General features: G+C 39.6%; 1 protein-coding gene across 2 annotated transcripts in view; it reads left to right on the forward strand.

The window, feature by feature from the left end:
- Positions 1-13,340, forward strand: part of SPATS2L (spermatogenesis associated serine rich 2 like) — a 76,759-nt gene extending 63,419 nt beyond the window's left edge. For both annotated transcript variants that reach the window (XM_066322586.1, XM_066322587.1), the window contains 5 exons: positions 2,953-3,011; positions 6,420-6,529; positions 7,059-7,161; positions 9,943-10,163; positions 12,010-13,340. In XM_066322586.1, coding sequence (XP_066178683.1) covers positions 2,953-3,011; positions 6,420-6,529; positions 7,059-7,161; positions 9,943-10,163; positions 12,010-12,393 — 877 coding nt within the window. In that variant the 3' untranslated portion in view covers positions 12,394-13,340. The remainder of the gene's footprint in view (positions 1-2,952; positions 3,012-6,419; positions 6,530-7,058; positions 7,162-9,942; positions 10,164-12,009) is intronic.
- Positions 13,341-13,948: the final 608 nt, after the last annotated feature.

Genomic DNA, 13,948 nt, shown 5'->3' on the forward strand with positions numbered 1-13,948 from the left:
TGCATTGTCTGCAGGGAAGGAAAACATTTTCAAGGTCTGTCTGTTAAAGAAACTTAGTTTCTTACATGGACCAAGGCACCAAACAGTTTCTCTCTTGTATTATTCTTTAATTTTCCAATGTTAGTTTATAGCTAGAAAGGAAAAACTCTGCTGGCTGTTCTTTAAATTCATCAGTCCTGTCCTCTAGTGTTCATCCAAACACTTTATCTGAAATGTTTGTCAGAGTTCAAAATGAAACATTGGAAGTGGAAAACTGTCTAGAACTGGAAAACAGATAAGATTTGACTATAAAATATGATAAATATAGGACTGCTATGGCCTTGTTTTCATTCTGATATTAAAACTGGTTTTATTTGGCATCAAAATAAAATGTTATGGGCCACCAGTTTACTAAGAATCTGTTGTTAGAGTGCAGATGGGACAATCCTGGAATGAGCTGCACTAAAACACTCTTCTGATGAGCTCTGCTGTTGTGACCTTGTTGCTTCAATATGTTTTCTGGACAAAAGTTTATGTTTATGTAACCTGTGTAGTGCACTAGGGAGGCACCTTAATAACAGAGACAGAAAAAGCAAAAATCTGCAGGTTTTTTTTTTTAATTTAGGATAAAGTGGTAAAAACAACTAGATCCTCTTTGTGGAGGATAGAAATAGGTAAGAATGCACAAAACTCATTTCAGCTGCCTGTTGTAAAAGTCAAGGAAGTTTATTAAATCATGTAGTTACAAAAGCTAATTGAAAATAATTAGTTCTGAGAACATATGACTATTTAGATTAGCAAGCTGGAATCATCACCTGCTTATTTGGCAGGTGATGCTTAATGCTTATGTCTGGAGAATATTGAGTGGCAACTGGAACAAGTGTGTCCTTCTGTTGTCAGAGCCTGCCTCTTAACTGATTTGCTCTACCATAAAAAACCCCTGCTGCTTTATTTCCTCTGGTGTGTAGGTCACACTAAATTGATCTGGCAGGCTAAAACAATAATTTTGGTCTTTTTCTATGTGTGAAACAAAAAAAGTGTAACATTGCAATTGTGTGGTCTTGCTGCAACCTTTGCCATCAGCCAACCTGCTTCTGTCCCTCTTGCTGGCTACTGGGAGGCAGTGTAAAGGTCTCCTTCTCTCCAGGGGGCATGGTAGACTGGGAAAACTCAAGGACAGAAGACTGCAGAGCTTCTGTTGATGCCTTGGGAAGGCTGATCTGAAACAGAGACTGGACAGAGCTAGAGGATAAAGTCAGTATTCTTGAAAGGCCTCTAGGATTCACCGTGGGCAGGACAAGAGCCTGACCAGGGCTACACACAAGGTAGACTAAGAATGGTCACAAAAAATGGTTGATCGGTCACAAGGTCTTAGATTTTTATGTTTTGGTCTATTTGCATAATAGGGTTTAATTGTCCAATGACAACTTCAGGTTGTGAGGTCCCATCCTTCTTGTTCCTCCCTTCTGTTGTTTATGCTTTTGGGCCTGAAAGGTATCCTTGGTCTTCAGCAGGAAGAGGATTTATTTTGTCTACCTGCTCTGTGAAGAGAGCTCACTAACACTCTATGTGAGGCTCAGAATTACACCCCTAGACAGCACAGAATCTGAAAAACATGAAAGCTAAAACTTAAGTCATCACTGTTGCAAACCTCCTGTGTGAGGTTGGTTGGAAGATTTCAAGGAAGGGTGAATGGCACTTGCACACATTGTAGCTGGTAAATGTTTGGTTGTCAGCTTTGTGTTTGCCGTGTGTTCCCCACATTGCCTGCTCACCAATCTTTCCCTGTTTTAGTAAAGGACCTGTCAATACTTCTCTATTTAAGTCTTCTGTCTCTCTTTACTCCCCACTGAACTCTGCAGGATCTTCGCTTTCTTGCAAAGGATGTTCTTGACAAATGTTTTGGGTTTAACTTTTCTATAATGTCTTCCTTCAGTAGAAGCTTGTTCACATGTAACCCAGTGTACAAAAGCTGGGTACAAAAGCTAATGTTCAAGGTTGTTTCTACTAACAGGGTTGAGAGCTGCACTCTTCCCTTGAGTGCGTGCCTAGATGTACTCCTGGTGTTTGACCTACTTTTTGTGATTCCCCCCCCAGCTGCTTGAATTTACTCATGCAAACACAAACATTAACATTGGTGGTGTTCATTAAATGTGAACTTAACTTTAAGAATAATCTAGTGAGGGGAAAACAGATTGGCACACCAGAGCACTGTCCCCTGGAGAGCATTCTGCAGAGATGTTACTCCATTGGACAACGTCACTGCATTCATAATGTGAGCAATTTGCCCCATGTCCTCTCTGCTCTCAGCAGACCCACCTGATCAGTTGCACTCTGACAGCTTATAAGCACTGTCAGGGATTGCACACCAGGCATTTGTTAAAGGAGAGGCACGCAATTCCTTTAGGAAGGACAGGTAAAAGTGGAACAACTCCTTCCCAGTTCTGGAGGGAGTAGGTGGCAAGGAAGCTGACTTCTGTTATGGAGATATGTTAATGCTTATTTACATCACAAACCATTTTCTTTTTTACCTTGACATATTTTGCAAAAATATCTCTAAGGAAGAAAAGGAACTCATTCCACACATCTTCAATTTTGTTTAATTCTTAGTTTTGTGCCAAGACCTAAGCTGTATTAATCTGGGTAACAGCAATGGTATATCTGGCTTAATTAGGAAACAGACTGTTTAGTCATTTCAGGATTGCTGTGCTGAATCAGACTGATTTCCACATCTGTGCAGATACATGCGAAGGCCCGTGAGATGTTTGTGTAAAGCAGCACACACTCATTATCACTAATACCTGTAGCTGGGATGCCTAGGTATTTTTTCAGCTTCAATTTTTTAAGTCTTACTCATTTCAAAACTGTCCATTATTAATGTCTGAAGTCTGTGTGTAGTTATAGCTTTTGATTTTGATGGAGTTCTAGCATGAATAAATCATGATTTTTTTCTTTCTTTTTTTCTTTTTTTAGCATCGTAGACAAAGAAGTGTCATTAATGGCAGAAATTGATAAAGTTAAAGAAGAAGCCAGTAAGTAAAAAAAAAAAAAATACACAGGGAAACAGTTGTTTTGTTTGGCAGTAAATGACACAATCTGTAAATCTGGTTAGTAGCATTCCATCATCTTTCATTCTGTATGTGTAGTCCAGTAAGACTTTGAGGTGCCAAGGTAGTTCCTATGAGGATTGTGCATAGAAATTTCAGTATTATGAAATTAAGTAAATCAAAAGGTGATATAGAGTTCAATTTAAATTACTTACCCCTTCTGCTTATCTATCAGAGCTTTTTGACCACTCTTTCCCCACCCACCCCCCCATTTCTGTGGTTATTCAATTATTTTGTTTCCATTTGTCAATCACTTTTTGCTTGCTTATATTACCTACATAAGTTACAATGCTGGAATTAGGAAGTAGGGGAGTAGGTTATTGTGTTGCCTTGCATAGCTTTAAGGAATAGTGATCAAGCTTATGAATTAGAGAATTTTAAAAATCAAAAGACAGATGCTTACTGCAGTCTGTTTTCTTAATAATCTGTGAGAGTTGATCCCATTCCAAGCTTTCATGTCGTCTCTGGTTTTTGCATTTTCATGTGTATATATTCTGTTTTGAGGGGTGGGGAAAGCAAGATGATCCTTATATTAGTATACCACAATATCTGTCTTACACTCCATCCAAGATAGTGTTTATATTTACCTCCAGTAAATACAGGGGAACATGTTTCAGTAGAGAATGCTAAGCAGGAAATTGAAGAGTAGCCAAAGCTTTGTTAGAATGATAATTTTCCTGGGAGATGAAAATGTCCTTGATATGAATGCATACAGTCCTTTTACTGATTTCTGATTTTAAGGTCCTTCCAAGCAGGGTCACAAATGTATTTAGCATTCTTGAATGCTTCATCTGCATTTAGAACTCACTTAGTTTACAAAAGTATACTAATTGAATTTTTGTTGAAAATAATGCTCTGAATTCTCTGTTGCTCTCCAAGACTCTTCCAGATGCCTTTGTGTGGAAACTAGAAGGTACAAAGTTACAACAGCAAATATTTGCAAAGTTTGTGCTTTGAATTTAATTTGCTAATTTTCTAGGAATAACATGAAAAAGATGAATTTGAAGCTTTGAGTTATTCTGGGAAGGACTTGTGGAGGATATATATCAGCACTTTTTGGTTATCTACAGATAACAGGTTGCCATAATCAGCTACAGAGCATGCACTCATTCCCAAGAAAACCAATGGTAGAATTCCTACTGATCAGCAGACAGGGCCCTAACTGCACAAACAAAACCACATTTTGGAAATCCACTGTCCAGGGCTGATGATATTATAGGGCCTCTTCATTAATCTTGGCCAGTTACAGGATTTTTTGTAGAAAGAAAACCTAATTCCTACCTAACAGCATGCAAAGTGCTGCATTTGCACATGGCATGTTCTGTTCCCTTGTTTTCCTGCCAGCTCCACACATAACAGTGGATGGCCCAGTACCTGCCTCCAGCAGTGGTTTCTGCTGTCTCTCAGGGCTGCTGTGGGCTGTAAAGGGCCTTCAAAAACTTAGGCAGAGACTTGTTACAGGACTGTAACATACTAACCAAGATTTCAAATATTATTTATTTTCATATCTCTTTGCTGCACTCAAGGACTGTTTTGCAATTGGTGATCTTAGTCTTACTGTCAATACTAGGAAAAATTCCAAATACGATAATTTCAGGGTTTTTTTAAAACATGGGTATTTGGCTGGCATCTCATGGAGATAAATGCCAGTATGAGATGAGACCATGTGGTATGGGCAGTCACTTCAGCAAAGAGGATATTGATCTTGGGGAGGAACAATATTAGCATTACGTAGAACAAGCAGTAAAGCAGAACTATTGGACAAGGTAAGCACCTTGTTCATTTAATGAGATAAAAAAATTCTCATTCTCATAGACCATATTCTACAAAAAAATGAAATAGAAAATATCAGCTGGGGAGATAGCAGCTGTTCTTAGCTGCATAAGTAATAATGTAGGCACAGATTTACCACCAGGGCTAAAGGAAGTGTAGCCACCCTCTGCCTTCCCTGCCATGTGACTCACGCTCCTCTACTGTCACACGGTTTGTTTGCTCCTCCATAGCTGCATAGGTGCAGCTGTGTCTCCTTGTGCCTGCTGGACCATGTTGTACTCAGTGAAACATTGGAACAGGCTTCCCAGAGGAGGGGAGGTCCTCATCCCTGAAAGCATTCAAGGTCAGGCTCTGAGCAACCCCATACATAGAACATCTCCCTGCTCATTGCAGGGGGTTGGGCTGGAGAGCTTTAAAGGTCTCTTCCAGCCCAAACTGTTTGTTGACTCTACAATACTTTCAAAAGAAGGTGTTATCTTCTCCTATTATAAAAGATAGGTTATAATGGGTTGAGAAACAAACTGTCTGTGAAATACCATTAATTCTCACCTTTAAAAATAGCATTAAAAAGTATAGGCTGGTTACATGACTTGTCAAGTGTGCTGTGGAAATTTGTGGCAAAAAGAAGGCAAAGAAACCAAAATCTCTACTGCTGTAGTGGAGTCTGTGTCCTTAGGATAGTTTACATTAAGTACCACTCTCCATGACTGTATGTGTAAGTTCATGACAAAAGACTGTGATTGTTATTATTTTACATTTAGATGTTGTTTTCTCTCTGCCATAAATACTGATCCCATCAGCCAGCTAATCAGTTGTTGCTTTTACACTGAGTCACCATTTAAGTAAAAGTTTGCATATATTTCCACTAAAATTGTAATGTCATATTATCTTCTGTACAAGTAGATCATTGCTTCGTGGTTTATGAATAGTCTTTCCCTATAAGAATATAACTACTCACCCCTTCCTTACACAGAATCTACAAGACAGGCAGTAATGAATATTTATTTTTTTATCAAGACTGTTGGCCTTCAATGCTGCTTTGCTGTTAAAATGGCAAATGTGTATATTCCATATGTGAAAGCAAAATTGCAATGCCAGTGATTTTAACATAAGCTGTATGTGAACAGGTTTTTTCAGAGGAAGTGAAATTCCCCTGTGTAAGTCAAATGTCTTCAGCATGTCTTCAGAAACAGGCTGGTGGCTCAATGTATTGCTTCTTTCTATGTCTCTGAAAGGCTCCCTGTTTTTGTGCTTCAAAATAAAGCATTGGAAAACTCAAAACAACAGGTCTTTGCACCTGTTTGTCTGAATGTTGGAGGATTGGTTTAACTTCAATTTTCTGACAGCTATCCCATTTTCAGATCTTTTTCAAAATCAGGCAGTACAGTGAAATATGCTGATCAACTTGATCTGTGCAGGTATCATATTGGAAATCCAGCTGAAGTCAGTGGTCCATGTGTTTGTCTCACATGGGATGTACCATGTTGATGCCCAAAGACTAATAAATTACAAAGCAATTTACTTTCCTGGCATTAATGACTGACTATTGGTATTTGGCAGTGGAAATCCTGACTGCTCGGCAGAAGAAAGCAGAGGAGCTGAAGAGACTGGCAGACCTAGCCAGTCAGATGGCTGAAGCACAACTCTCTGAACTCAGGGCTGAAATTAAGGTCAGACATTCACTTCTGCTTAGGTATTTCAGGCATTTGCAGAAATGCCAAGGAAGAGTGGTCACATTAACATGCCCAGGCTGTTCATTCCTGGGCAAAGGGTAAATAGCTTTCCATAGGGAAGCAGTAGCTTCCTAAAGCATTGTTGCACCTCTGAGCAGTGTACAGATGCTTTCAGAGGAGTGTAAGCTATACCCTCTTAAGTGTAACAGTGGGGAGTTTTGCTGTTTGTGTATCATTTAGACTCAGCAAGTAAAGCTGATCGCTTCAGATTCAGTGATCAAACATCTGTTCTCCACTGAAATGACCCTCTTCCCCAGTGTGGGAGTGACCCACCCATCACTGGGCTGTGAGATGTAATTTTGTAAGGATGGGAAAACACTTGGTTCTGCACAGAGATCTTGTGAACAGGGCAAGGTCAAGAATTTGTTGAGCCTTAAAGTGAACTTAAGTACTGATTGGTTCCTTCACCATCCATACAGTCTTTTGCTCAGAATGTAAATCACTGTAAACATGTCTATTTTTGCAGCACTTTGTGAGTGAACGGAAATACGATGAAGAGCTGGGCAGGTCTGCCCGATTTTCCTGTGATATAGAGCAGCTGAAGACCCAGATTCAGCTCTGTGGAGAAAGTAAGTGCTGATGATCCCTCTCACTGAGTTTCTCAGAACATAGCTGTTCAGCAGAGCTGACAGCATGTGCTGCCAGTGTGTGAGTGTGCAGCAAGCCCAGTACGAGTGGTGTCTCTGAGTGCAGCAGGACACACAAGTCCATTTCACAGTTTGCAACACGTTAGACTCCCTGCCTGGGCTGCACACTCCATCTGCAGGTACACCGTACCATCTTAGACAGAGATTTCCAGGTGTTACTCAGATCAGTTGGAGTTTTCAATCTAAACAAGATCCCAACTCTAGGGAATACACAAATTCAGTAATTTATAAATAAATAGTAAATTGGAAGCTTCTGTGTGTGAGCATAATGTAATGAGACCAAGTCAGATATCTCCTGCTAAGAAGTAACTTCTCAGCATTATAAGAGTATTCACTGGGTTTTTCAGGAGCCGTCTGGAGTCCCAAATCATAGAATCACTAAGGCTGGAAAAGACTGATCCCACCTTGCTACAACCTCCTTTTAGGTAGTTTTAGAAAGCAGTAAGGTCTCCCCTCAGCCTCTTTTTCTCCAGGCTCCTGTTTCTAAATCATTTGCTCTTCTGCTTGGAAATTCAGGTTCACATTTTTTGGTTCAAGTATCATGTCCGTGTTGCAAAATAGGAGCCTATTTCTCATCTCTGTCATGCTTTTTTTTCCTCTAAAACAAAGTAAGTGATATAAGGCTTTGCCCAGTATGTTACTCTGCCCTGTGGCATTCCATTCAGGAGAAAACTGGTAAAACAATACTGAACAAGTGTGTCTTAGTGGAAGAAAAATAATAAATGTTTTCAAGCAGTTCCTAAAAATAGAAAATAGAGAGAGTACTGCACACTCTGCCAATACAAGCTTCTGACTACATAGCTAAAGAACTGACAGCTTGGAGGCATAACCAGTTTAACTCATTAGACCATAAGAATTGCTTTTGCAGAATACTTTGAAGATCATCTAACCCCACATCCTGTCTCAGTGAAACCAACCCAGGATGTTTCAGAGGAAGACATAAACTTCCCAGTAGTGCATTTAATTGTTTACAGTCACCTCATAGACCCTATCTAATACCCTGAAGCATAAGAGACTGAAAATTCCATAAAGATTATCTTGACTAATAATACCACAGCTGCTATTGATACCACCACAGACTATTTTTTAAAACTCATTGAACTACTTTCCTAAATAACTTCCAGCTGCAGTTAATTCTGAAAGTTAATTATTTATACCTCATTTCAGTAAAGCATTACATAAGCACAGTTTGATGCAGGCCTGTTTAAATCAGGTCAGTGAAGTCGAAAGAGCAGCTTTTAGCAAGGGAGCAGAGTCATCCTAGAAATGACTGATAGTGCACTGACTGTCTGAAGAACTTGGTTCATACCTGCCCTCAGTGACCTTAGATGAGCAACTTGTGATGATTGGTGTCTTTGGCAAGAGCTTTTCATTGCAGAAGATGTTTCTCTTAGCATCATCCCTCAATGAGGCCCATCCCCTGCTAGGAGCTGCAAATGCCCCTCAAACAAGAGATTATACAAGGCCTATAGCTAAGAACAGCCACTCTTAAGGGCTTTAATAAACGCAGTAACCAAACCCACAGAGCTTGTGCAAAGGAAGGAATGTTCTAGCATGAGGAGATCATAGCATATACTCAAAATGAAGGACGGGAAGAAACAGAAATATATATCAGAACATCCAGTATCCTTTTCTTCTACATATTTTTTGTTACAAATACATTTTTATGACAAGCATCTGGGTTTTTATATGGGCTTCCATGTGCAGCAGTCTGTTTCAGATGAAACAGAATTAATAGAATTCAGGGATGGTTGGCCTCACTGAACTCAGAAGAGAAAATTCAGTTCATTGTGCAGATCATTGCATTGTTTTTCTGAAGAGGACACCTAGTGGGAGAAGTAGCTGATGTTGGTGTAAGTGAATAAGATCCTCAGAAAACCCAACAGATGATGCTTACTTAGTAAAGTGATTCCTCCTCTTCTTTCTCTATACTAGAAGTGAGAAAATAAAAGTACCTCTTAGACAAAAAACAACAAGTGTCTCTGGAGCGAGCCTTAAATTTGTCATCAGTACCAGAAGGAAAAAGAAAAATTCCATAATCAGAAAAACCAGGCTAGCAGATTAAGATCAAGAACTTCATTAGCCTCCGAATCCTCTTCAAGACTGCCTGGGGGACATTTTGCAAAGGCAGCTTGAAGAAATGCAGAGAGGAATCAAGGATTTTTTTGGGTGCATTTTATGTCTAAACATGACAGTGCTTACTAAATTAGGTGATCTCAAAATACTGAGAAGTAGAGAGTAGAAGTATACTGAGATGGACAGTAGTGGTTCCTGATGGAGCAGACTGTTGTGTTCTGCATGAAGTGGATTAGTGCATTGTATCCAGTTCCAGTTTTTGTAGATACCCATGATACTGAAAAGCCTTTTTAACCTATTTCCTTTAGAAAGGAATAAATCAAGTTCTCTTGGATGCCAAAAGCCTGGCCTTCTGCCAGGCTCCTCCCAGTTTTAATGCAGTGCCCCCATATTGGCTCTTACATTTCCAGAAGTGCCTCACAGTGAGGCAGACTTACAGGTATAGAATACTATGGCCTGACTCCAGCCAAGCTACTTCAATAGTTACCTTAAGTTAGCTTACTTCATTATTTAAAGTGAGACTGAAACAATGCTTCCAAAATTAACTGTAAGCAGGGTAAGGATATAGCCTTCTGTTTAGATGTTGATCATTTAACTGATAACACATAATCCCTTTTTTCTTAACAGTTTCTCACCCAAAGAACAACTATTCCTCAAGACCACCATGTAGTTTACTGCTATCTTCAATGACCCCACATGCAACAACTGGCAAGCAAAATACACACAACCGAAAGTCCTCTAGTAACGTCAAGAACTCTGATAATAAAACAGCCAGCAGTAAAGTACAAAGTTACTCTTCTTCAAATCCTACAGAATCTTCTTCTCAAGGAATCCCAACAAATAAGCAGGTAAGGTGTCAGTCAGTCATGAACTGAACTAAATTACTTCAAAAACTTGCAGAAAGATAGGTAGCACTGAAAGTTATTAATACAAAATCAAATACTGATTTGTGGTCTACATTTAATTAGTAGTTTTTGAAGATAGTAGGTATATATTTTCCAGCTTTATTTTCAAGTCAGTGTGAACATATAAAGTAGAAATACCAGAAATACCATATGAATAATGACAGCTGTCTGTGTAGAAGTGTCTAATGGCAGTAATAGAGTGAAAAAGAAAACCCTTCCATTATAGCTAACTGCTATGGAGAAGCGTTTAATCCTTGACAAATGGTCAGCTGATGTGTTGTTGAAGCATAATTATTACATACACTTTGAAAGTAGAATCCTGCCAGGATTAAAGGCAGATTATTTCAGAAGTTCTATAATACAAGTTACAGTATTGTACTATATTAGTAGCATTATTTTATATATTTATATATATATATATATATATGATACATATATGAGTTTTATTTAATTGTAATAGCACCTTAGAATGTCCCTATACCATTGTTCTTAGGTAAAGCTGCCACTAAAACTGGTCTGAATTTTGTCCCAGTAGGGATTTTAGGCTCAAGTAGATGCATGAAGGGAAATGTAAGACAGTGGATAATGTCAGTGCATGTCCTGTCAGGCATGCAAATAAAAGTAATTCAGCCACTTGCCATTAAGATTCAAAGCATCCTCTGAGCAAAATATCACAGTAGACATGTCTTCCACAATGAGGATTCTTCTCTTCAATTTACATGTGACTCTCTGTTCTTCTGCAGTCATACTGCAGTACTTGCACAAGTCTTTACTAGGAAAGCAATATTCATGATTTTGGAAAAATCAGTCAGTATTAAGTTCTTCAGTACTTCTTAACTACTCAGAGAATTGCAGTGTATCCTGAGTCTCACTCCTGGCCCTGCACAAGACGCCCCAAGAATCCCACCATGTGCCTGAGAGCATTATCCAAATACTTCTTGAGCTCTCTCAGGTTGATGCTGTGACCACTTCCCTGGGGTGCCTGTTCCAGTGCCCCCTCGGAGAAGAATCTTTTTCTGATATCCAGCCTAACCCCCTCTTGACACAACTTCAGGCCATTCCCTCTGCTCCTGTCACTGGTCACCAGAGAGCAGAGATCAGTGCCTGTCCCTCCTCTTCCCGTCACAGGGAAGTTGTGACTGCAGTGAGTTCTCCTCCTCAGTCTCCTCCAGACTGAACAGACCAAGTGACCTCAGCCACTCCTCATACAGCTTCTCCCCAAGGCCCTTCACCATCTTCATGGCCCCCTTTGGACACTCTCTAATAGTTTAATGTCTTTCCTACATCATGGCACCCAAAACTGCCCCAGCACTCGAGGAGAGGCTGCCCCAGTGCAGAGCGCAGCGGGACAATCCCCTCCCTTGCCCAGCTGGTCATGCTGGGCCTGGTGCACCTCAGGACATGGTTGGCCCTCCTGGCTGCCAGCGCACTGCTGAATCATATTTAGCTTCTGTTGACCAGAACCTGCAGATCCCTTTCCTCAACAGCTGCTGTTGAGATGTCTAGAATTTCATCGCCTTTTCTGTATTCTCTTGAATCATGGCAGATTTTAATTTGGCATCAGTGATGGCCCTGACAGCTGTATCTCCAGACTACTCAGATGTAGTATGGTACTCACAGTTCTGGTTATAGTTATAATAAAGAGACTCTGGTAACAATCAGAACTTTTTTGGGTTTCCCTTCTCCTGTTCCCTCCTAACAGTAACACTGTTAACTTTGACTGCTGTGTTTCTTGGCCTGTTGGAAGGCTTCAGACAACCTAACAGTTATCCCATTTCTTTCTGGGTAGAATGGGCCTTCTAGCCAGAGACGAAGATTCAACCCACAGCACCAAAACACGCGACTCAATGGATCTCATAAGTCACAAAGTAATGAGGCAGATCAAAATACAAAGAGCGGTTCCAGGTCTGAGCACAGAAGACAGCAGCATAACAGCTTTCGATCTAAAAATAAAGGAGCTATGAAAAATCAAGAGCAGCCCACAACTGCAAGGACCACAGAGAATCCGACGGAGAAGTCCCGACGGAAGCATCACACACCAGACGCCGCAGAGCCCAGGCCTTTCCAAGGCAGCGTTGGCAGGGTGTCACAATGCAATTTATGTCCTGCAAGGATGGAGGTCTCTGCTGATGCCACTGTTCTTTCAGTGCCAGCTGTGACTTTGGTTGCTTAAAATGTCACAGTGATGGCAGGCAGAGAAATTAAATCTCTTCATTTTAGTTTGTTGCTCAAAAAGCTTGTTGGTGAAGAAAATAAGTCAGAACATAGTCTTTTAAATCTTCTGCTGCTTAAAACTTGTTGGTATCTTTATTACTTACTAATTATCAAAATTAAATCATACTTTCAAGGCTTTCCCCAATATGTTCACATTTCTTTTCTCATGACTGTACGGAATCTGACCAAAGCAGCATTTACTTTTTAGAAAAATTAAACCTAGATTGGAAAGATAAATTGATAATTAAATTCATAATAGCAAAAACCTGTTGTAGATATGTGGTTATATCAGTCAACATTATTATTTCATAGAACAGCCTGTGTTAGAAGGATCCCAGGAAGTCTGTATGCTGTCGTCTGCGAAGAAATCAAATAATCTTGTAGAATTTTTCAGCAAATCTCTATACACCTCTTTCTTTCTGTGGGTGTATACATGTACATGCATGCACACTGTATACACAGAGAGTATTGTTCTATACAAGAAGAGTTGAAAAAGCAGTTCATTTGATTTTAGCTTATTACTCCATAATCTGAGATCTTTAAATTCAAGTATAAATTGTATTAAATGTATTACATATTGGTATTTTTCATGGACAAACTATTTTTATGAGGCTGAGGAAATATGCTCATTTAAGTTTGAAATGTATATAGTAATGGCTATTCAGATGCACAGCCCTGTTCTCCATCCTTATCAGCCACTTTTCTATGACTAGTTGGATTTATTTTTTGCCTATGAAAAGTTGCAGGTCTTCTAGACTTGAATTCAAATTATTTTTCTATATTTTTGCTGTAGGAACCATCTGTCCATAACAAGAGCTATGACTAATGAATTACTTAGTCTTTATGTTCTGAGTCTGTATTTCAGAAAACCTGTTTCTTCCAAATAATTAAAATCTTTCTACAATATCCTGGTGTTTGCTGCTTTGCAGTGCCTAACCTTGTGCTCTTACTCAAATTGTATTTGAGTAGTGGAACTGGTATCAGTGAGAGGCTTCAGGTGAGTTTGGATTGGACTAGGCTTTTGCTTCTAGCTCAATTCTAATCCCACAGCACACGAAACAGCCTTGCCATGAGAGACACCTCCATGCTGAACACATTTTACAGTAAGTTACTGTGTAACATAGTAAGGTGTCAGAATCAGAAAGGTGTAAAGGTCAGTAAGGTTGGCCTCCCATCAAGGTCAGTAAGAGCAGAAGGACACCTGAGTATCTTTAAAAGTTTACACCTAGGTGATTGTTTGCTATTGCTTTTACCAATTTCCTCTGCCTAATTTGTTTATTGACTGCACACTTCCTTAGCACTGACTGAATTACTCCCCTCTGGGGCCCTTGAAAAATAATCTCCAGGGGAAGAGTGAAGTGCATTCCCTAATTTTTATTTTTCTCTATACACATATACACTGTCTCACATGTGAATTTTGGTAAAACCTGATTTTAAAAGGCAAGTAACTCATTGTCATCTGGAAGAGTGGTGAAAGAAAAATAAACGTGTGGGTGGACACTGGTGGGACTTAG

This window comes from Sylvia atricapilla, chromosome 7 (assembly GCF_009819655.1).
Source record: "Sylvia atricapilla isolate bSylAtr1 chromosome 7, bSylAtr1.pri, whole genome shotgun sequence".
In the NCBI taxonomy this organism is placed as follows: Eukaryota; Metazoa; Chordata; class Aves; order Passeriformes; family Sylviidae; genus Sylvia; species Sylvia atricapilla.